The sequence below is a fragment of the Sciurus vulgaris genome (assembly GCF_902686455.1).
Source record: "Sciurus vulgaris genome assembly, chromosome: 1".
NCBI lineage: Eukaryota > Metazoa > Chordata > Mammalia > Rodentia > Sciuridae > Sciurus > Sciurus vulgaris.
This window is the reverse complement of record NC_136461.1, coordinates 23,396,083-23,417,331: the sequence shown is the minus strand read 5'-3', so window position 1 is coordinate 23,417,331 and position 21,249 is coordinate 23,396,083. Positions and strand designations below refer to the sequence as shown.

General features: G+C 43.9%; 1 protein-coding gene across 2 annotated transcripts; it reads right to left on the bottom strand.

The window, feature by feature from the left end:
* Positions 1 to 287: 287 nt before the first annotated feature.
* On the bottom strand, positions 288 to 18,994 carry ZBTB8B (zinc finger and BTB domain containing 8B). 2 transcript variants are annotated; one of them, XM_079128473.1, is made up of 4 exons: positions 18,843 to 18,994; positions 10,329 to 11,353; positions 5,186 to 5,364; positions 288 to 3,026 (listed from the first exon to the last, which is right to left on the bottom strand). In XM_079128473.1, exons 1-4 carry the CDS (start codon positions 18,905 to 18,907, stop codon positions 2,709 to 2,711), a joined length of 1,587 nt encoding a protein of 528 aa, XP_078984599.1. In that variant the 5' UTR covers positions 18,908 to 18,994; the 3' UTR covers positions 288 to 2,708. The 2 variants fall into 2 exon arrangements, with proteins under 2 accessions (XP_078984599.1, XP_078984600.1); XM_079128474.1 differs by having other exon boundaries at positions 18,825 to 18,870.
* Between the last annotated feature and the right edge of the window lie 2,255 nt (positions 18,995 to 21,249).

The window sequence follows — 21,249 nt, the reverse complement described above, 5'->3', positions numbered from 1 at the left end:
ACCATGATGTTCTGCCTCATCCTAGGCCCAGAAACAACAGAGTCAAGTGACCATGAACTAAAATCTCCAAAATGTGAGTCAAGATAAACCTTTCCTCCTTTTACGTTTTCCTTGGTATTATATCACAGCAATAGCAATCTGACTAAAACATATGGTTTTTCAACCTTGGTACTACTGACGTCTTAAACTAGATGATTCTTTGTTGTGAGGTCACTGTCCTACACATTATAGGATGTTCAGTAGTACTCCTGGTCTTTACTAGATGCCAGCAGCACCCTGGACAAAAACAACTCTGGACATTGCCAAACGTCCTCTGTGGGGAAAAACCACCCCTGACTGAAAATCAATGTCTTACAATGAAATTTTACCCAATGATATGAATAGGTTACAAGACCACTGAAGAGAATCATGGCTCTTCCAGGAAAGGCCGACAGAAGTTCATCTGTGAGGTAGAATAGTATTAAAACATCAGAAATAAACTGAGTGTGATAGTACACACCTGTAATCTCAGTTGTTTGGAAGGCTAAGGCTGGAGGATCCTGAGTTCAAGGCCAGCCAAAACAAGTCTAAATATCCATCTAAGTTTTCTTTTGCTAAGATCCCTTTTTTGAAATTACAGTTAATATTTCCATTTCAGATAAGAAGTGTTTCTGGTCCCTAATAATTTTCAATGTGTAACTCTTGATCTAGAACAACCATTTTTCCAACAAGTTGTGGTGAAAGACCGGTTTTTAAATTTCCAATCTTCTGCAGACCAGTACATGATCCTCCTGTATGGCCTGGTATCCAGTCTTTGTATAGTATGCTTGCAGCTGGCCATGCCTGAGTTGGCCCATACCCTGTTAAAAAATAGGCCACTGATCACATGTGTGGATGTCACAGCAACATCAAAATATCATAAAAGTTTCTAGCTGGGCTTGGTTGTGCATGCTTATAATCCCAGTGACTCGGGAGGCTGAGGCAGGAGGATTGTGAGTTTAAAGTCAGTCTCAGCAATTTAGCTGGGCCCTAAGCAACTTATGGAAACCCTGTCTCAAAATAAAATATAAAAAGGGCTGGGGATGTGGCTCAGTGGTAAAGCACCCTGAGTACAATCCCTGAACCCTAAAAAAAATAATAAAAATAATAATAATTTTAAAAATCTATATGCTTACTCTTAATTCCTGACTCTTAATTCCTGTGTTTGTTTAGCATGCAAGAGGCCCTGGGTTCAATGCCCAGCACCACAAACATACAAACAACAAGAAAAACAGAAAACTCTTTAACCCCTCAAGAACTAGACCAACTCCTACAAGCTGATTTATAATGCTCTTGATTTTTTTTGTCTTTGTTCCAGAATCATAAAAAGGGATTTTACCACTTTTTGAAAAACACTGTATGAAAATTAAAGGAAGACAAATTAGGGATTTCTTTTAAAATCCATTTTGGATACTTTAATATAAGACAAAATTTGAAAGTGCCTTCAAGTACATCCTTCGTCCCTAGTATCTCCTAAAGCGTATGCTCTCTCTCATCTTTAAAGATGTCCAGCCTCTTTTGTTAGAATGATTGTATAGCTGCAGAGTGGATGAAAAGCAGATTGGTTTAGAAATCTCTTCAATTAACTTTTTCTTCTTTTGAGAGGGTCTTTTAAAAGGTAAAAATGATTCAGTAATCGAACGTGTTTAGATGGACTCATACTTTCCTTCCAACTAAAGTTCTGGGCATAAACTAAATAAAAGAATGTCATAGCTGGCTACATTTCTGTGTTACACAGCGATGTCCCTTGGAAATGGCTGGAACAAGTAGGGCAGCACTTTGAGTTTTGCCCAAGTAACTTGTGTTATGATCTTAGAACAGGTTATTCGTGTGTGTAGAATCACTGAATACCAAACCAGACAGGGAAACCACCCAGCCCTGGCTCACAGCTCTCTTCTTGGGAATTAGAAAATAAAATATTACAAAATATAATTCAACTGGGCAAGTGGGAAGCCCTAATGAACCTTTCAGTTCATTTCCAGGCTTGTCTGCACGTAAATACCCCCAGTCTTTAAGATTGTAGTTTTGGAGTATCTTTTATGATCATGCAGTCAGCCTATTTCATATCAAAGACATTTTCCGTTTAATACATTGCCAGAAAATTAAAATGTGGAATTCATTAGGACAGGCTTGACAAAAGGAAGACTGATCCCAAAACTTAATATATTCTTGACCACCTTTGCAGAGAAAAAGGATGTTTAAAAAGGGATGCAGGGGCTGGGGCTATAGCTCAGTTGGTAGAGTGCTTGCCTCACATGCACAAGGCCCTGGGTTCAAACCCCAGCACCACACAGAAAGAGAAAAAAAAAAAAAGAGAGAGAGAGAAGAAAGGGATGCAGAAGATTGGAACAATGTGAAAACAAGCATTTGGACTTTCTTATTTTCTTCCTAATCAGAGGATGGATGCCCAGCAGGAAACACAGGAAACCTCTGGGCCAACCTCAATTCATTCAGAATTAAGGAATGGTCAGAAAAGCCCTCAGAAACGGAGAGTACCACACTGAAAAGCTATAGTCTTTTAAGTCACAAAATTCAGCCTCTGCCATAGCAGCCTAACAAAAATGCAACTATAGTAACAATGAAAAAAAAAAAAAGTTTCTCCCAGGGTTGCACAAAATTGAACAAACGGTGGCTTTCACCACAGAAGGAGCAAGAAAACATCCTAAGATGTCTTCCCCACCCACTTATTGCTATGTCAGTGTCTCCCGGTCGGATACGTTGGGCCGAATTAGTGGTTTGTCATCAGAATCTTCTCCGGCTGGGTCATTCTCCTCGCCAGACTCCACGTAGATTGGCCAGTCATTGTCTGTGTCACTCTTCTCTTGGCTTTCAGAGGACGCCTCCACCAGGCTAAGGTTGATGGGCATCAAATCGTCATCGTCATCGTGAGTGTCTGTAACACAGGTACAGCTGTCACACAGCCCAAAGCGCCGCAGCCCCTGAGAGAGGTGGCTCGTGAAGGTTCTTCTGCAGCCCTTGCAGATGATTGGGCGGTTGGATCTGTGCACCTGTGATCACAAAAAGACACGGCAAACATCACAGAAAAGGGGCTGAGCTATGGTCCACAGGCCCCTGTGTCTGGCCCCTGCCTGACCCTCTGGCCTCATTTTGTGTCTTCTCCCTCTTGCTTTCTCCGCATAGTCTCAGTCTCACCGAGGTCCTTTCCACCCCAGGACCACTGGACGTTTGTGGAGTGTTCCCCACTTCCCATCCCAGTCCCTCACCCCTCTTTAATGCCTTTCAAGGAAGTTGTCCCCGATGCTCTGGGTCAGCTTCGGTTCCCCAACTATATATTCTCACCTATGCTTCTTCCTTTGTTGTATGCCTCACAAATCACTGGTAAAATTCACTAGACTGTAGGCTCCAAGGGAAGGGACAGAAGCTATCTCATTCACTACTGGATCCCTAGTTCTTGGCACATAAAGGGCATTCAGTGAAACTGATAAGGATTTTAGACTTTTTTTTTTTTTTTTGTACTGGGGATTGAACCCAGGGACTTGCACATGCTAGGAAAGCACTTCACCACTGAGTTGCATCCTTGCTCTTTTTATTTATCTTTTTAAAATTTGAGGCAGGGTCTTGCTAAGTTGCTCAGGATGGCATTGAATTTGCCATCCTTATGCCTCAGCTTCCCAATTAGCTGAGACAACAGGTATGTGCCACTGTGGTTAGACATTTTTTTAAATGCACCTTGGGCTGTTCCATTATTAAGGAGGCAGAAGCTAGAGTAGACAGTGTATTCTCCAGATGTGCCAGCAGATGCTTCACCTTTGACTTTCTCATTGATAAATGCATCGCTTCCTTATGAGAAGAGTTTTACATCCTAGAAGACAACCTGATCTCCTACTCCACACCTCATTCCAAGGGTAGCAGTTCCTCTGAATAAGGAAATACCTTTCTAATGTGTGCACTCTACAGGGACTCCAGGGACTCTGAGAACCAATCAGAGCCTCTCTTTTAGAGACTTCTGGATACACACAAGGATACACACAAGCAGGAGGGACAAGAGAAGTTGATAAGGTCAACCAACAACAATAGATAGCATCCTAGTGGGTGTGAAATGGCATCTCATGATGGCTTTGATTTACATTTACCCTATGAGTAATAAAGGTAAGCATCTTTACAGATGCTTATTGGCCATTTGCATATTTTTTCTTGGAGAAATACCTACTCAAATTCTTTGAACATGTTTAACTAAATTATGCCTTTTTATTATTTCACTGTAAGAGTTCTTTAAATTTTTCTGACCCTTATCAGACATGTGCCTTGCAAAGATTTTATCTCATTCTGTGGGTTTTCGCATTCTTTTTTTTTTTTGTTGTTAGTGCTGGAATGCAGGGCTTCATATTTGCTAGGCATGTGCTCTAACACTGAGCTACAACCCTGGTCCTAAATCCCCCCCCCCTCGCCAGTGCTGGGGATTGAACCTAGGTCCTTGTGCATGCTAGGCAAGCACTCTACCACTGAACTACATTCCCTGGTCCTATATTGACTTTTCCAAAGATTAATGGCCTTGCTCAAAGATGATCATAAATGCAAAGACATTCTAAATGGCTAGAATGCTCCATGGCTAGTAGGAATCAGCAACTCTCATGAAAATAGAATCCCAAGGGCAGCTAGATAGAAAAGAAGTCCCTCAGGGCTGAAGCTGCCTATAGGTAGTATTATGAATGGCAACCCGCCCCTCCCCATCCCCAGGGAAAACTGAGGATGCAGCTCATCTCTGGCATCACACCAGTGGGAAGACCCATGCTTCCCTTCCAAGTCCTGCTGTTCTCTGCCTTATGACAACCATTCCTGAGCAGGATCTAAGCTTCCTTGACTCTCCCTCTAGAAAACTCGTCTGTTTGGCAAGGCCCTAATGGGGATGTGGGAGTGACAATGGGGATGTGGGAGTGACAAAGTGCCCCGGGGTTCAATTCCCAGTACTAAAAAAAAAAAAAAAAAAAAAGGAAAGGAGAAAGAAAGAAAAAAAAAAAAAAAAAAAGAAAAGAAAGCCAATCTGTTACCATCTACTTCAGTTTTCTCTAAGTGCTAGCAGCCCAGCTTTAATTCAGTAGGAGAAATATGTTTAAAATTCTCTGAGAATACCCCAGAGGACAGAAGTGAAAGGCACGGAGCTTCACCCTTGCCCTGCGGGGCGAGCACTGCAGACCCGGACACTTACGCTCAGGGCGTGGCTCCGCAGGTGCTCCTGCCTGGTGAACCGCTTGCCGCAGGTCTCGCAGGGGTAGGGCCGCTCGCCAGTGTGCGAGCGGATGTGCCGCTTGAGGATGCCCTTCTGTTTGGCAGTGTAAGGGCAGAAAGGACACTTGTGCAGCTTGATGGGGACCACCAACACATCACCTGTAGAACCCAATGGATTGATTTAGCTGTACCATAAGCGGTCACAACCCTGGCCACCCTCTGATGGACGAGGTCCTGGGCTTGGGGATTCCACCAGCACAGTGAGGGAAGATAGCAAGACACTGGTCTAACTCCAACTCTGGCTCCCAGTCAATCGGACGGTGAAGTGGGCTTCTGACATTAGGTTGCAGGAACCACTAGAGAGACACAGCCCACACTTCTCTGTGACTCGGTCAGAAATACGACCTCGGACACACAGGCCTTGATACGGAGCCGAGGACGCTTCCTGAAACCTACTCCCTCTGGTACTGTCTATTCTGTTTGATTTCATTTTGAGATGGTGAGAAGCGAGACCTCTTAGGCACTGAATTGTCCCCCCACAAATTCATACTTTAAAGGCTTAACCCCTAAGCTGACTATATTTGGAGAAAAGGCATTTAAGGAGTTAATTAATGTTAAAAGAGTTCATAAGGGTGGTGCTTAAATGATAGGACTGGAGGCCCTCTAAGAGAAGACACCAGAAAGAACTCATCTCTCAGTCTCTCTCTCCTCCTTATCCCAGTCTCCCCTCCCTACCCTAAAGCACACAAGAGGCCCTGTGAAGACAGGTGGGAAGCCACCATCTGCAAACAGGGAAGAGAGGCTACACCAAAAATCAACCTTGCCTGACCTCCACCTTGGAGGTCTCTCCCTCCTTCCCTAAACCCTAAGATCTTTTGAAGCTCTTATCATCAGATGATCCCACTGCTGCCCCTCCCTATTAGGGACACCCTGGTCCTAGGCCATCCCATTCCTTAGAGATGCCATCATGTGGCTTCAGCAACTCTTGGCATAATTCTTGGTGTGAATACTGACAACCACCCCTATAATACTCTGGCCTTTCTGTCCCTTGACCTCCTCTCCTCTTCTCCAAACCTTTGTTCTCTACCCACCTCAGCGCCCTGATCCTAGACAACCAATAGATAGATCATAGGATGCAACTCCGCCTGCATATTAGAATTACCTGGAAAACTTAAAGATATACTGATGTCCAGTCCCCACAACAGGATAATGGGTGGGGTATGGAGCCTGAGAATCTTTTTTTTTTTTTTGTGGTCCTGGGGATCAAACCCAGGGTTCACACATGCTAGGCAAGTGCTCTATCATTGAGCTACACAGTCCAGAATCTTTTTTTTTTTTTGGGGGGGGGGGGGGGGGATAACTGGGAATTGAATCCAGGAGTGCTTAACCACTGAACTATATCTCTAGCTCTTTTTATGTTTTATCTTGAGAGAAGGCCTCACTAAGTGGCTGAGGCTGGCCTCAAACTTGCGATCCTCCTGCCTCAGTCTCCCAAGTCACTGGGATCACAGTCATGCACCACTGAGTCTGGCTACCATCATATTTTAAAGTGCTCCTCCAATTTAATGCACAGTCAGTAATGAGAATCATGACCCCAGTACTCTCTGCCTAGTCCACACCTGGAACAAAGTAACTTGATACCAACAGAGAAAAATATACAACTGTGTGTTCTAATTTCATTTTTTGTTGTTGGTTTGTTTGTTTTGTGGTACTGGGGACTGAACCCAGAGCTATATCCCCAGCCCCTTTTTAATTTTTTTTTTTTTTTTTTTTGTACTAGGGATTGAACCCATAGCTTTAGTGCATGTGAGGGAAGCACTCTACCAACTGAGCTACATCCCCAGCCCTTAAGTTTTATTTTGAGATAAGGTCTTGCTAAATTGCCGAGGCTGGCCTCAAACTTGCATCCTCCTGCCTCAGCCTCCCAAATAGCTGGGATTACAGTCCTGGGCCATCCGGCCTACTTCTGGTCTCATTGTAAATCCATGACACTAACCTCATAAGATCCATTGGCATCCTAACCATTTCCCTGGTCCATTCACTCTTCCACTTTCCTCAATGGCTATCTGACTCCTTTCCTTTGCTCAAAACTCTACCTCTAACTCCTACTGCTCAATTTCAGCTGCTGCTCTTGCTTCTTAACTCACTGAGAAAAAGAGACATCAAAAGAAAACCTCCTGCCAGCTGTGGTGGCCCTGGCTCCCAGCAACTCGAGAACCTGAGGAGGAGGATCCCACAAGTTCAAAGTCAGCCTCAGCAACTTAAGTGAGGCAACTAAGCAACTTATCGAGACCCCCGTCTCAAAATAAAGAATAAAAAGGTGGGGACATGACTCAGTGTATCAGTGGTTCAGTGCCTCTGGTTTCAATCCATGATACCAAAAAAAAAAAAAAAAAAATCCACAGGGCTTCCCATGACCTGCAAAGTCTGACCTCACCTGGCCTCCTGGGCCTCATCCTTTCACACTCTCAGTCTTGCTCAGCCCACTAAAGCCACTCCAGCATCTGTGCTGTCCCTTTTGTTCACTCAGAAGCATGATCATGCACCTGGGCCTTTGTGCTTTGCTCTCCCTCTTTCTGGAACATTCCCTGATATCTGTACAATTTACAATCACCACATCCTCTTTCCAGTTTACTCCCTAAGTGTCCTATCTTCACTAGGAAGCAAAACAATGCAGGCAACCAATATAGGTGAACTTTCCAAGAAGAGGTGGGATGTACTAGAGCTGGGGTTGAGGAGTCCCGAGAGGAGATGACAGGAGGACCTTAGCTTTGACAGCGTCTGCTATGTCAGGGATGAGCAGTCCAGATTCCTAATTACTGCAGCAACCTCCCAGTCTTCCTACCCTGTTCTCCCATCTCCTTACCATCTTGTGCTGAGGTCAAATTAATGTCCCTGAAGCACAGACCTGGTCTATCCCAAGCTCACAAACTACCCCAAACTCCTCTGTCCTACAGATGAAGCCTCACTTCAGACTGACGTTTTCCCAGGTCTGAGTCCAATCAATTTCTCCCTGCGTCTCCTCCTCTTACTCTGGGATGCCTTGTCTGCCAAACGTCCCAGAATTCCCAGTAGGAAACCATTCTCTTGGTGGACCACTGTGAACACAGGCCTCTCTCAGTGCCAGGAAGTGATGACATCATTTTGAAATCTGTCTTATTTCCTCTAAAGACACCATTGGTTCTTTGAGGGCTGCATCCATGTCTGACTTATCTTCGTGTCTTCACAAGGAAAATGCTTAAATATTGGAATAAATAAATGAATAACCAAACAAATCAATCCTACTGTATGCCTTGGCACTTGGAATAAATTTACTCTGGAGTCATGTGAACGAAATCAACACCTGGCTGACAACAGGCACAGCCACAGCACCCTGCAGTTATAAACCTGCCTTTCCACACACCAGACTTGAATGAAGGTGGCAGAGAGCCAAATTACTATTTCTAGATACTCTCTGAGCTTATGGAAAGAGGGGCGGAGGGCAAAATCATGACACTGAAATCATTTATCCCCTCAAGCTGCCTTCTTGAGTTTTTTCACTGAGTGGGATGAAGCCAACCCAAGTGTCCATTTTAAGCTGTACTGCCTGCTTGTGGGTTCTGCATTTGGGACGTTCGCTATACCCTTCCCAGTCCCTTTTCTCCACATTTCCTCTGCCAAATTCATGAGGGATTATGAGGGTCTCATGGATGTGAAAGGGCAGTCACGGTCGGTCTCCACAGTATGTTCACTGAAACAGCCACTGTCTTAACCAAATGCTGGTTAAGCCAGAGACTTGAAGGACCAAAAGCAGCATTTTCAAGTTTTTGAAGTGTAGTTTTCATCAGACATAGTGTTCTTGCTTTAAAAAAAAAAAAAAAAAAAAAATGAAATTAACAAGTATCAAGACAGTCATTGAGTAAGGAATAAATGTCACACTGATTTCCTCATATTTAAAAGATTTTCACTGTTTAAAACTGAAGGTCAAACTGGAAGGTGATTCATTACTTTCTTGGCTTAAGGTTCTAGAGCCACCTTCCATCAGTAAGGTGGAAGCCAAGTTTATTTCTGTCTTCTATAAGATGGATTGCAAGTGCTCTACCTGCTAAGAGTTAACCATGTGAACTCATTTTTCAGAATTGCTCAAGAAAACAACCAAATTATCTGAAAGCACCAATGGCGTGGGGCTGGGGATGCAGCTCAGTAATAGGGCACTTGCTTAGCATGCCTGAGGCCATGGGTTCCAGCTCTAGCGCCAAAACACAGACACGCAGACTCACCTACCAAAGGATGTGAAAAATTGACTCCCATGAAGCTAACACTATTTTTAAAATATTCTCAAGTAGACAGCACTTCAACCACTCATATATACCAAGGGCTTGCTAAGTGCCAGGCACTGTATAAATCTTTGCCAAAGAACACAGTATCCTATGTGAGGAAAAAATACTGACAGCCTTCTCTTCTGGTCCTTACAACAACCTTGTGAGAAAGGCAGGGTAGGAACAGTTCTTTCCATTTCACATGTGACAAAAGACTCGGAAATTCAGTGATGTAACTACGATTCCACTGCTGGATAGTGGAAAATAGGGGCTTCTTTCCGTATCTCTAAATTGCCCTCAATATGCTTATACAGTCACCCTCAGTATCCATGGATTCAACCAATCATGGATTGAAGATATTTGGGAAAAAAGTGTGTCTATACCGAACAAGTGCATATTTTTTCTGTCACTGTTCCCTAAACAATGTAGTACAACAACTATTCACAAAGCATTGACATTATATTAGGTATTATTCATAATCTAGACATGATTTAAAGCATAGTGGAGGATGTTTACAGGTTATAGGCAAATACTGTATCATTTTATGTAAGGGACTTGAGCACGGGGCTCTATGAGCTTTCTGAGTGGGTCCTGGAACCAATCCCTCATGTATACCAAAGGAGGCCTGTAGTCTGGTTGTAAAGGTAAAACACGGATACGTGACTGTCCTGAATGAAGCAGGTCGTGGTGGTAGTGGCAGCAACGATGGTGGTGGTGGTAATGGTGACAGACAATGGTGATGGTGCTCACGGTGATGGAAGAACACAAGGCACAGAAGGCACATGTAAATGACCAGAAGAGACGATGAATGTTAATGGAGCTCACCTGAGTCCTCTCCATACCAGTCAGTCTGGACATCCATCATGGAACTCATGGCTACCCCTGCACCTTCCGATCTTCCCTCCAAGCCCCGAGGGAAGTGATGGTCCGCCTCATCTTTGCTCTGGACAGCACCATTGCGCAAGAGTGCCTCGAGGAACTGCTTCACGTGGTAGTTACTGTAAGCCAAGTCCATGGCCTGGCTGCTGGGCAAGGCTTCCTCCATGTGGGCCAGACTCAGCGGGGCAGCAAACTGCTGCAGCTGTGCGCCCACCTCCACCTCTACTTCAGCGGCATCAAATTCCACCTTGGGTTCCACCCGTTTGGGCAGAGTGGAGAAGTCACTATCAGCCGAGCCACCACCCTGGTTGTCTTTTACCACCAGTTCCAAGGGGTGGCAGTCCCCACAGTCATCGCAAGGGGATTCTCTTGTGCAGTCCACATTCTCTTCTCCCTTGGCTGGAGAGGACACCAAGCTCTTGGTGCCACAGGAGGTCCCCTCCCTGCCTGAGCTGGGGCTTCCACTGTCAACCTGATGAGCTGCTGCAGCTGCCGCCGCCGCCGCCGCCGCTGCCACTGCTGCCGCCACAGCAGCCTCCTTCTCCATCTTTCGGCAAATATCAAGGGACGACCTGATGTATGTCTTGCAGAAGTTCACCACGTCATTCATCTGCAGGTAGCTGGCAGCTGACATAACTTCGATCACATTCTCCCCACATAAATCCAACTTCCCGGAATAAAGGAAATCCAAGATGGTGGAGAAGGCATCAGAGGTGACAATGTCCAAGGAGGCGGTGCTGTGCCGGCCACTGTCCTGGATATAGTGAATGAGCAGGGCTCGGAAGTAGCCGCTGTTAGCAAACAAAATGTTCCTGTGAGCCTTAAAGATGCGCCCTTCCACAATGATGCTGCAGTCACAGAAAAAGTCCCTCTTCCGCTGTTCATTCAACTCCCCCAAGAGCTTGGCATAATAGGACTGCATCTCCATTTCTCCACCAGCTGCTGCGGTTGCTCTGAAGTGGCCTGTATCTCTGCCAAGATTTTTGTTTAAGTTAACTCATAATTTCCAACCTTACAAATAAGATGCTTACTATGTTTTATGATTTGAACCCAGGAAACTTCTACCACTAAGCTACATCCCCAACCATTTTTATTTTTTATGTTGAGACAGGGTCTTACTAAGTTGCCCAGGTTGGACTTGAACTTGCACTCTGCCTGCCTCAGTCTTCCAAGTAGCTGGCATTATGTGCGTTCACCACCACCACACCTGGCAAAATGCTCACTTAAAAAAAAAAAATTCTTGTAGCTGCGCATGGTGGTCCATGCCTATAATTCCAGCAAGGTAATCAGGAGGTTGAGGCAAAAGGATTGCAAATTCAAAGCCAGCCTCAGCAACTTGGTGAGACCCCGAGAACTTAGTGAGACCCTCAAGTGCCCCTGGGTTCAATCCCTGGTACAAAAAACCCCACACAACTTCTAAAACCAATGGTTTAATAGTGTCTTTATGACATGAACTATTTGGGATTTAACAAATATCAGAGGTTATCCAATGAGGCTAACTGATTTAAAAAAAAAAAAAAAAACAACAACAATAAAACTATAGCTAACTGCAAGTGAGCATGATACTTAACTGTTTTACATGGATACTTTCTATGAATTTTTATAAAAGTCCTGTAATTACTGACATTGTCCGCATTTTTCCCATAAGGTAGTTGAGGATAGGAGATGCCCTAGCTATAACAAAGATTGGACTCAGAACTGGGTCTGTTGTCCTCCAGATTCAACATTCTTTTTAAAAAAATTTTTTTTAGTTGTAGACAGACACATACCTTTGTTTATTTTTATGTGGTACTGAGGATTGAACCCAGTGCCTCACAGGTGCCAGGCAAGTGCTCTACCACTGAGCCACAGATTCAACATTCTTATTCCCTGTGTTCTACTTTCTTCAAGGCTCAAGTTATAGAAAATATCCAAACTTAGCCAGACATGGTAAACACAGCTGAAATCCCAGTGACTCAGGAGGCTGAGGCAAGAGGATCCCAAGTTTGAGGCCAGCCTCAGCAATGCAACAAAGCAAGACCCTGTCTCAAAATAAAAATAAGCAAGGGCTGGGGTTGTAGCTCAGTGGTAGAGGACCTCTGGGTTCAATTCCCAGCACCACACAAAAAAATACCCAACCCTAAAAAGAATTGTTCAGTCTCTAGTGACCTAATATGGATTTTGAGATGGACAAGTACAATCTCAGCTCATACTTTTCATCAACACTTTGTGGAAAACTGGGGCCTTCCTGGGCAAATCCGTGTGTGCTACCCATTCTAATGATTCTGGTGTGGTTGGAGAATCCTGTGGAACCATCCTTTCCCTGTTCTTGGCCATTGTGCCCTGCACAAAGATGGTGCTATCCCCAGACTCCAGGCTTGTAAGGTGCAGTGCAGGCTGCTACAATCACAGCATCCTACCTTCTGATCACAGTAGTTGGCTCAGAGATGACCATAAGGTTTGGTCAGAGCTAATGAAAAGCAATAAAGAATTTGCTGGGTTTTCTGGGGGAAAAAAAAAAGCACTCTGAGCACTCTGCTCCGTGAACATGCAGGATGTGAGAGATGTTGCTACCACACCACCAGGGACACCAGTCTCACAAAGACCACAGCCCAGTCAGCTGATGGAACCTGTGGACACCAACTGAGCCCCAGCTCAAGCTGTGCCAAAGGCCAATTAAGTCTCTTTTTGCTTTAGCTAGTCTGGGTTGGATTTTCTATTGCTTATAACTAAAAGACTCATAATTGACAGAACTCCACTACCCTTGGTTCACGCCTTCCTATTCTTGCTTTCCTGGCCCTTCTCTGTCAGTAGAATACGAGCCCTTTGAAGGCATGAGCATGTCTTACTCACTGCGATAGCCCTCTCAGCACCTGGCATAGTGTTTGGGTTACAGTATGTTTGCTAAGTTAAAAGGAACTTAACTACTAAGTAGAACAAGTATAAATCAAGTTTAAAATCTACCTGGTACTAATTAGAACAAATTTAAAAAATATATATATATATATACACATATACACATATATACATATACACATATATATGTATATATAAAGTCCATCTGGTAATGAAGACAGATGCTGACCTTCTTCCCCAAGCTCTCCCCTCTATCTTCTCTCATCACACAAACCACAGATCCACCATAATTACCCCTTTACCCACTGAACCTCCAAGTTCAAAGAAGTTCCTACAACCAAGTACAGTTGACCCTCTGTATCTGTGGGTCTATATCCACATGTTCAACCAATTGCAAATTGAAAATATTCGGGGGGAGGGGCTGGGGAGATAGCTCAGTCGGTAGAGTACTTGCCTTGCAAGTGCAAGGCCCTGGGTTCGATCCCCAGCACCCAAAAAAAAAAAAAAAAAGAAAATATTCAGTGGGGAAAGTTGTGTCTGTACTGAACATGTTCAGACTTTTTCCTTGTCAATATAAATGATACAGTATAATGAATATTTACATAGCATGTACATTGATGATTTAGAGTCTATGGGAGGATGTGCATAGGCTCTATGCAAATACTAGGCCATTTTATAGAGGGGATTTGGTATCCTCTAGGGTCCTGAAACCAATCCCCCACACATACCAAGGGACAACTGTACATCATCTCCCTCTTCTGGAGTCACAAAAGGCTACCTAGACCTGCCAACCACTGCTAACACTTCTTCACCACACTTCCTTTCTACAAACAGAGCTCACCAAAGCATTCTTACCCAACCCAGAGATGAGGTAACCCCTTCCTTCCAAAAAGGTCCCTCCACCTGCAAAATAGGTCCCCTGAGGCCTATCCATTAACTGCACAGACTTTACTCCTGAAAGACCCATCATGACCTTATTGAATGGCAATTTACATCTATTTTATGTATATTTATAACAAGTAATAGAATAAGCGTAGAGACCAGAGAGCTAGTTAGGAAGCGAATCAAGAGGAGTTTTTGAAATCAAAACTGACAAACTTAAAAGTGAAAACTAACAGGGAAAAATCAAAAAGTTACAAAAAAGTGGAACTAGGAATATTTTCAAAATATCAGCCTGAGGCCATTTAGCTAAGGGTATTAAATGCTCCTACATACTCAAAATGGCCTAAGGACATCAATAAAATATAGCCCAGGGCTGTAATTGATGGACTTAAGGGATCAAGAAGATTCCTCTTTTTATATTCACTCTAAACTCAATGAAATTATATCATAATTTTGACATTTTTTTCATTCAAAGTAGTTAAAGTTAACATCTTGGTTTAAAAAAGGGAAGAGAACTGTCAGATATGTGAAAAATTCTACCGTTCCCAAATAAATCAGCCCTGAAAGTTGTCACAGGCTGCAGGGTTCACCTGTTTCCAATGACCAAACCAACCATTCTCAGCAGTTCCTGCAACTGCCTTTGACAATCAAAATATTAAGGCAAAAATAAGATACAGAAAATTACCACATTTAAATAGTATATTTTCCTCTTTCTCAGAACTGAGAAAACACATTTTGGATTGGTAAAAATCACATTTTTCAATGTGCTAATTCCCAGTGTTGGTGGGGATACAATTTGGAGCATTATTTTAGAGGGGAATTTGGAAATATTGATAAAAATTTTAAATGCAAGATGGGTGTGGTGGCACATGCCTGTAATCCCAGCAACTGGGGAGGTTGAGGCAGGAGGATCACAAGTTCCAGGCTAGCCTAGGGAACTTGAAATAAAAAATTAAAAGGGCTTGGATGTAGCTCAGTGGTAGAGGGTTTAATTCCCAATTCTTGTCAAAGAAAAAAAAAATTGCAAGCTTGTGTGGTAGTAAGGGCCTATAGTTCCAGCTACTGGGGAGGCTGAGACAAGACGATCACTGGAGCCCAGCAGGTTTAAGGCTAGCCTGGGCACTATAGCAAGGCTGATGTCAAAGGGGGGAAAAAAAAAAAAGGGAAAAAGAAAAGAAAGAAAGACATTGATCCTTAAAATGCATACACCTTTTATCCCAGCAAGTTCATTGCTATAAAATTTACCTGTTTGGATGTATTTTCCAAAATACATCAAATCATAAATTCAGAAATTTATCTTTTACCAGACTTTTGTACTATCACAAAAAATAGAAATAATTTGAATCTGTATTATTAGGAGAGAAGTTAAATCAAAGATGTTACAATCACACTGTAGAATTGTGAGCAACTGTGAAAATTATCAGAATCAATGTGGAGTCTTTTTGTGCGTTTGTGTTAGTGGAGACTGAACCCAAGGGTGCTCTATCACTGAGCCACATCCCTGGTCCTTTGTTTTTTAAAGACAGGGTTTTCCTAAACTGGCCTTGAACTTGTGATTCACCTGTCTCAGCCTCCTGAGTCACTGGGATTTCAGTTGTACGCCACCCCATCTGGCAAAATAGAGTCAAAACCTAGCAAAAATTAAATTAAATAAAGCCAGGAGAGTATGAAGGAGGGGATCTCATGTTAATTCCTAATAACAAGAACTATCACAAAAGAACTTCCAGAACTACGATCTTGCACAAAGGCCACTGGTACGTTTCCCCCCAAATGCCATAAGAACACATGCCCTACAACTGATGTTTAGTATTAGACCAATGTGATCCTTGTCGCCAAGAATTATTGTTTCAAAATATATAATTCTCCTCATTTTGCCTTTAAAAACTTCCCTTTGACTAATCTCCTTGATCACATCAAGTTTACCATGGCATGTATATTACCATTGCTATATTATTCTATTCCCAAATAAACTAATTAATCTTTAAAGAATCTCTCTCCAATGACTATTTAGGTTGACACAATCATATAAGGACTATCTATATTCATATGAAAAGATCATCAAGATAAATTAAGAGATAAAAAGATCCAAAATAAAATGTATAGTATGCACACATACACACATATATATATGTTTACATTTTCTGGCATTTGTATAAATTTTTTCTGGAAAGTTATATGAGAAAGAGTTAACAGTAGATACTCTTGAGGAGAGGAACTAGGTATAAGAAGTAAGCATGCTGGAGCACACCTGTAATCTCAGCACCTTGGGAGGTTGAGGCAAGAGGATCACAAATTTGAGGCCAGCCTTAGCAACTTACGCCCTAAAAATCTTAGTGAGACCCTGTCTCAAAATAAAAACTGTAAAGGGCTGGAGATGTGGCTCAATGGTTAAGTACCCCTGGGTTCAATCCCCAGTACCAAAAAAGAAACAAAGAAAGAAAGAAGTGTGTTGGGAGACTCTCACTTTTCATTTTAAAACTTTCTGACGTGGGGTTTGTGGTGGTCCAGGCCTGCAGTCCCAGCTATTAGGGAGCTGAGGCAGAACGATTACTTGAGCCCAGCTTGAGACCATTCTAGCAACACTGAGAGAGAGAGACCCCCATCTCAAAAAACAAAGCAAGCCTGGAAGTGTGGTGGCGCATGCCTTAATCTTAGTGACTCTTGAGAGGAGGATTCCAAATTGTGGACCAGCTTTAACAACTTACCTTATCTTAAAAAAAAAAAGAATAAAAGCAATACATACACATGGACACATCACAGAACATGCCAAACGTTCTACATTCCAAATAGACAGGAAGGTTTTTATTGTTTTATTGTTTTGTTTTTGGTCCTGGGGATTGAACCCAGGGTCACTCTATAACTGAGTAACATCCCTATCCCTTCTTATTTTTTATTTTGAGACAGGGTCTCCCTAAGTTGCTAAGACTGGCCTTAAACTTGCAATCCTCCTGCTTCAGCCTCCACACAGGAGTGTGCCACCATTCCCAGATTCATTCTTTTTTTAACTAAGAAAAAAAAAAGGCGGGGGGAAGAGTAGAGGAGTAAAAAGTTGGCAATCTAGGGAGCTAAATATGTAAGTAGAGCCACATGAGGTGGCCCAGTGGCTCAGGAGGCTGTGGCAGGAGGATCATGAGTTCAAAGACAGTCTCAGCAAAACCAAGGCACTAAGTAACTCAGTGAGACCCTGTCTCTAAAATACAAAATAGGGCTGGGGATGTGGCTCAGTGGTTGAGTGCCCCTGAGTTCAATCCCTGGTACCAAAAATAACAAATAAATAAATAAATATATACAGACTCTTTTCTTCCCCCCAGCACTGGGGGTCAAAACCAGGACCTTTCTGACAATAGTATCCAAAACCCATTTCTTTTGGTTTTCTCACTGTAAATATTCTTCATTTTTTCCAAGACACTCAAATATTCCCTTACTTTGTAAAAGTGTAGTCACATATTTTTTCAAACCTTTCCCCAACTGTGCATTTGGTATGTACTTATGAAATATTTATTTATATCAATCCCACTTGCCCAGGGTGCTCTGCATCCTTGGGACATGCTGAGGATCATGGGAAAAGTAGGTAAGGATAGACTTTTTCATTGACCACATTCTCAGAAGCACATTTACCCACAATCTGGCAGGGACCTACCTAACCTTCCCATGTTTCCAATTAAATTCATCATTTACTAGCTAAAGTAAACTGCCTGACATAAAGATGATGTCCGGAATAGAAAAATTAAGTGCCTGCGCTCCATACCACCACCTGCAACACAAGCTGGAATCCTAACCAGACACACAACTGACTTTGATCAGAGGCCAAAGCAGCCTTGAATTCCAGCCCACTCCTGACAACACTCCTCCAGTCTCAGCAAACTGAGAATAATAAAAACTGCTCCTAAGTTGTTAGCATTAACTGTAAAGTGTTCAGTACAAAGCACTGTACCAACTACTTTACAAGCATATTAATTTTAACCTCACAATAACCCAATACAGTAGATATTATCATTACATCCTCTTTTTCAGAGGAGGAAACTGAGGTTCAGATATACAGATAACACGTCCACGCTAGGAGGAACCCAAAATCAATTGATTCATTATTGAGATTCTCGATCACTATGTTAACCGATCTCCCCCAGATCCTCCTGAACATCCTACGCTGGATTGGGAAAGTCACTCCTTTCTCTGACGTCTGGAGAGGAGGGGAACCACACAGAAGAGTTTGCATTTGCACAGTAAGAATTTCAGGGCCAACTGCATCGTTAGTTCACCCGCTAAATCGCTCGCAAGACAGGAGAACCCTCCCCTACCCAGAGCCTGACCTGTGGAGACCCCGGGAACCAGCTACTGGGCAGTCCCAGGCTCCCGAGGGTGGGGCCCCGGAGGCCTTGCCCCTCCCGTCGACAAAGTGACCATCGCGACGGCGGACACTGCCCCAGCCGGGTCAAGCACCATTCACCATCGGAATGAGTGGACCCCCCCGGCCCCCGGCGGGACGACGCGAGGGGCAACCCAATGCCAAGGAAGCGGGTGAACGAGCCACGGCGCCCGCCTCTCCCCACGCTAAAGGAGGGAGGGGATCGGCCACTGAGTACAGGTTCGCGTCGCCAGAGTCCCAGGAGTTGCCAGGGCCGGGCGTCGGAAGGAAGCTGACCGAGAGCCGGCAACCCACCCACCAGACCGGTCTCCCGGGGAGTCCCCAACGTTCCCCAAACCAATGAATGAGGCAGCGCGAACCTGCTTCTCGGCTCTCACCTTCCGCCGGGTTCCAGCAGCGCCGCCGCCACCAAGCTACGCGCACCGACACGCCCCCCTTTCATTCACCTGGCGCCCCCTCCGGTGAGAGGCGGGGCAGCCGGCCAATCGTGAAGGCTATTGGGCTCAGGAAGGCGGGCCTTCAGCCAGCAGGTTCGTCAATGGCGCTGGCGCCCCCTCCAGAGGATGCGCTCTGAAGGCTCCAGTGCTCGCGGGGTGATGGGAGTTGTGGTCTCAGCGCTCGCTTTTCGGGTAAAGATATAGTGGACAAAACTACAAGTACCAAGATGCCAAAAGGGGCAAGAACCAGTGCTTGTAAAAAGCTGTGTCTCGGTGCGGTCTTTTGAGTCCCACTTGAGCGACCTGCCAAGTATCAGTCTCTTTGTCCGGAGAGCTGAAGGCACATCGTGGACAGTCATGCAGCCTGGAGAATAAGAGCTTTGGCTTATCTGTCCGCACGCATTTTACCTAGGGTGCTCTCCGCAGAATTCCAGAAATGGGGGAAATGGTTTAATCTACTCAACAGGTTTTTATTGCACACCCGCCATCCACCTTCACCGAGCAGTAGTTACAAAAGATAAAAGATACAACTCTTAGCTTTTTCGACTTTCACGTTCCTATAGACCAGGGAAATAGCCGTACAAGGTGCTAAATAACAGTACTGGCACGTTCTGGGACAACTATGAACAGGACAAAACCGGTTCCATCTCGCAGAGCTTAGTTCTAATGGGCGCGCGGGGCGGCATATTAGCTTGAGGGCTACTTGGAACGAGGTACCACCGACTGGGTGGTGTAAACAGAAATGTAGTGTCTCACAATTCCAGAAATCTGAAATCAAGGTAGCAGAGTTTGCTCCTTCTGAAGGCGGTGTGGGAAGGATCTGTTCCAAGATGTGTCCTTGTAGATGGATGATCATCTACATGTTCATACGGCATTTTCCTTGTACATGATGCGCTGTCCAAATAAGGACACCAGTCATATTGGATTAGGGGTTCACTGTCAACCAGTGTGAAGCCAGGCGTGGTGGCGCATGCCTGTAGTCTCAGGTACTTTGGAGGCTGTGGCAAGAAAACCCAGCGGGCAAAAAATTGAGACTCTGTCTCAAGGAAAAAATAAAGAAACGGGGATGGAAGGGGAGAGAGAATGAGCCAAACAAAAATTTGCGCTGGGGTTGTAGCTCAGTGGTGGGGCATTTACCTAACACTTGCAAGGCCCTGAGTTTAATCCCCACTACCAAAAAGAAAAAAAGCTTTAATCCAATGTGACCTCATACTAACTAATTATATCTGCAATGACCCTATTTCCAAATAAGGTCACATTCTGAGAAACTAAGAGATAAGACTTCAACATAGGAGTGTTGGTGGGCACACAATTTGAGGATAACAGGGGAAAAGGCCAATAATTCAACACACAACTAAATAAGTAAATAGATGTGAACGGCAAAGAATTAAAGCAAGCAACAACAAAGAGTGATTCAATGGCTACTTTAGGTTGAGGGTCAGAGACCCTAATGAGGAGTGATTCCGGCTCAGTTGAAACAGAAGAGCATTCCAGACAGAAGAGCTAGTACAAAATCTCTAAAACAAGCTGGGCATGGTGGTGCATGCCTTTAATCTGAGTAACTAGGGAGGCTGAAGCAGGAGGATCAAAAGTTCAAGGCCAGCACTTAGCCACTTAGGAAGACAGTGTCTCAAAATAAAAAATAAAAAGGGCTGAGGAAGTAGCTGAGGGGTAAAGCACCCCTGAGTTCAATCCCAAGTATCACAACAAAAAAAAGGTTCAGGATGTAGTTCAATAGTAGACGCCCTGGATTTAATCCTCCATAGTAAACAAATAAACAACAACAAAGGTTCTAAAACAGATTGGAAAATGTCCAAGAAACAGGGGAATGAGTCTGAGCGAGGGGGTGAATGACATGCAGCCATGTAGGGTCCCACACCCAGAAAGAGGTCACACTTGGTTAAATCTTCTACTGTTGACCTCTGGCAATTTTTGAACAAGGAATGAATCTTGAATTTTCATTTTGCACTAAGACCCACAAATTATGTAAGCAGAGCAGGTTACAGGAAATGTGAATAGATAGATAGTCAGAGGCCAGTTACATAGGGATTTGGAGACCAAGTTAAGGAGTTTGGATTTCGCTTCTTAAGTACAATGGGATAACTTTGAAGGATGTTAATCAGCAGAGAGATATGATGTGATTTTTATACCGCCGTTTAATGGCGACGAGTTCTGCTCCTTCTAATGATGAAGATTGAACACTAGAGAAGCACGCCAAGGCAAGCATATTAAGCAGGTTTTATTTAAAGGTAATAATACAGACTTCTCCCGGCAGGGAGAAGGGGGCCATGGCTGATGTTCTAAAGTCCCAAGAAGTGAGTGCACCCTACATCTTTTATAGGTTAAA

Bases quoted from the DNA above. Each gene is read 5' to 3' on its own strand.
- ZBTB8B (XM_079128473.1), bottom strand. From the start codon at position 18,907: ATGAAAGGGGGGCGTGTCGGTGCGCGTAGCTTGGTGGCGGCGGCGCTG. The intron at 11,354-18,842 runs GTGAGAGCCGAG...AAATCTTGGCAG, and splicing joins CTGCTGGAACCCGGCGGAAG to AGATACAGGCCACTTCAGAG. The intron at 3,027-5,185 runs GTAAGTGTCCGG...TTGTGATCACAG, and splicing joins TGCGGAGCCACGCCCTGAGC to GTGCACAGATCCAACCGCCC.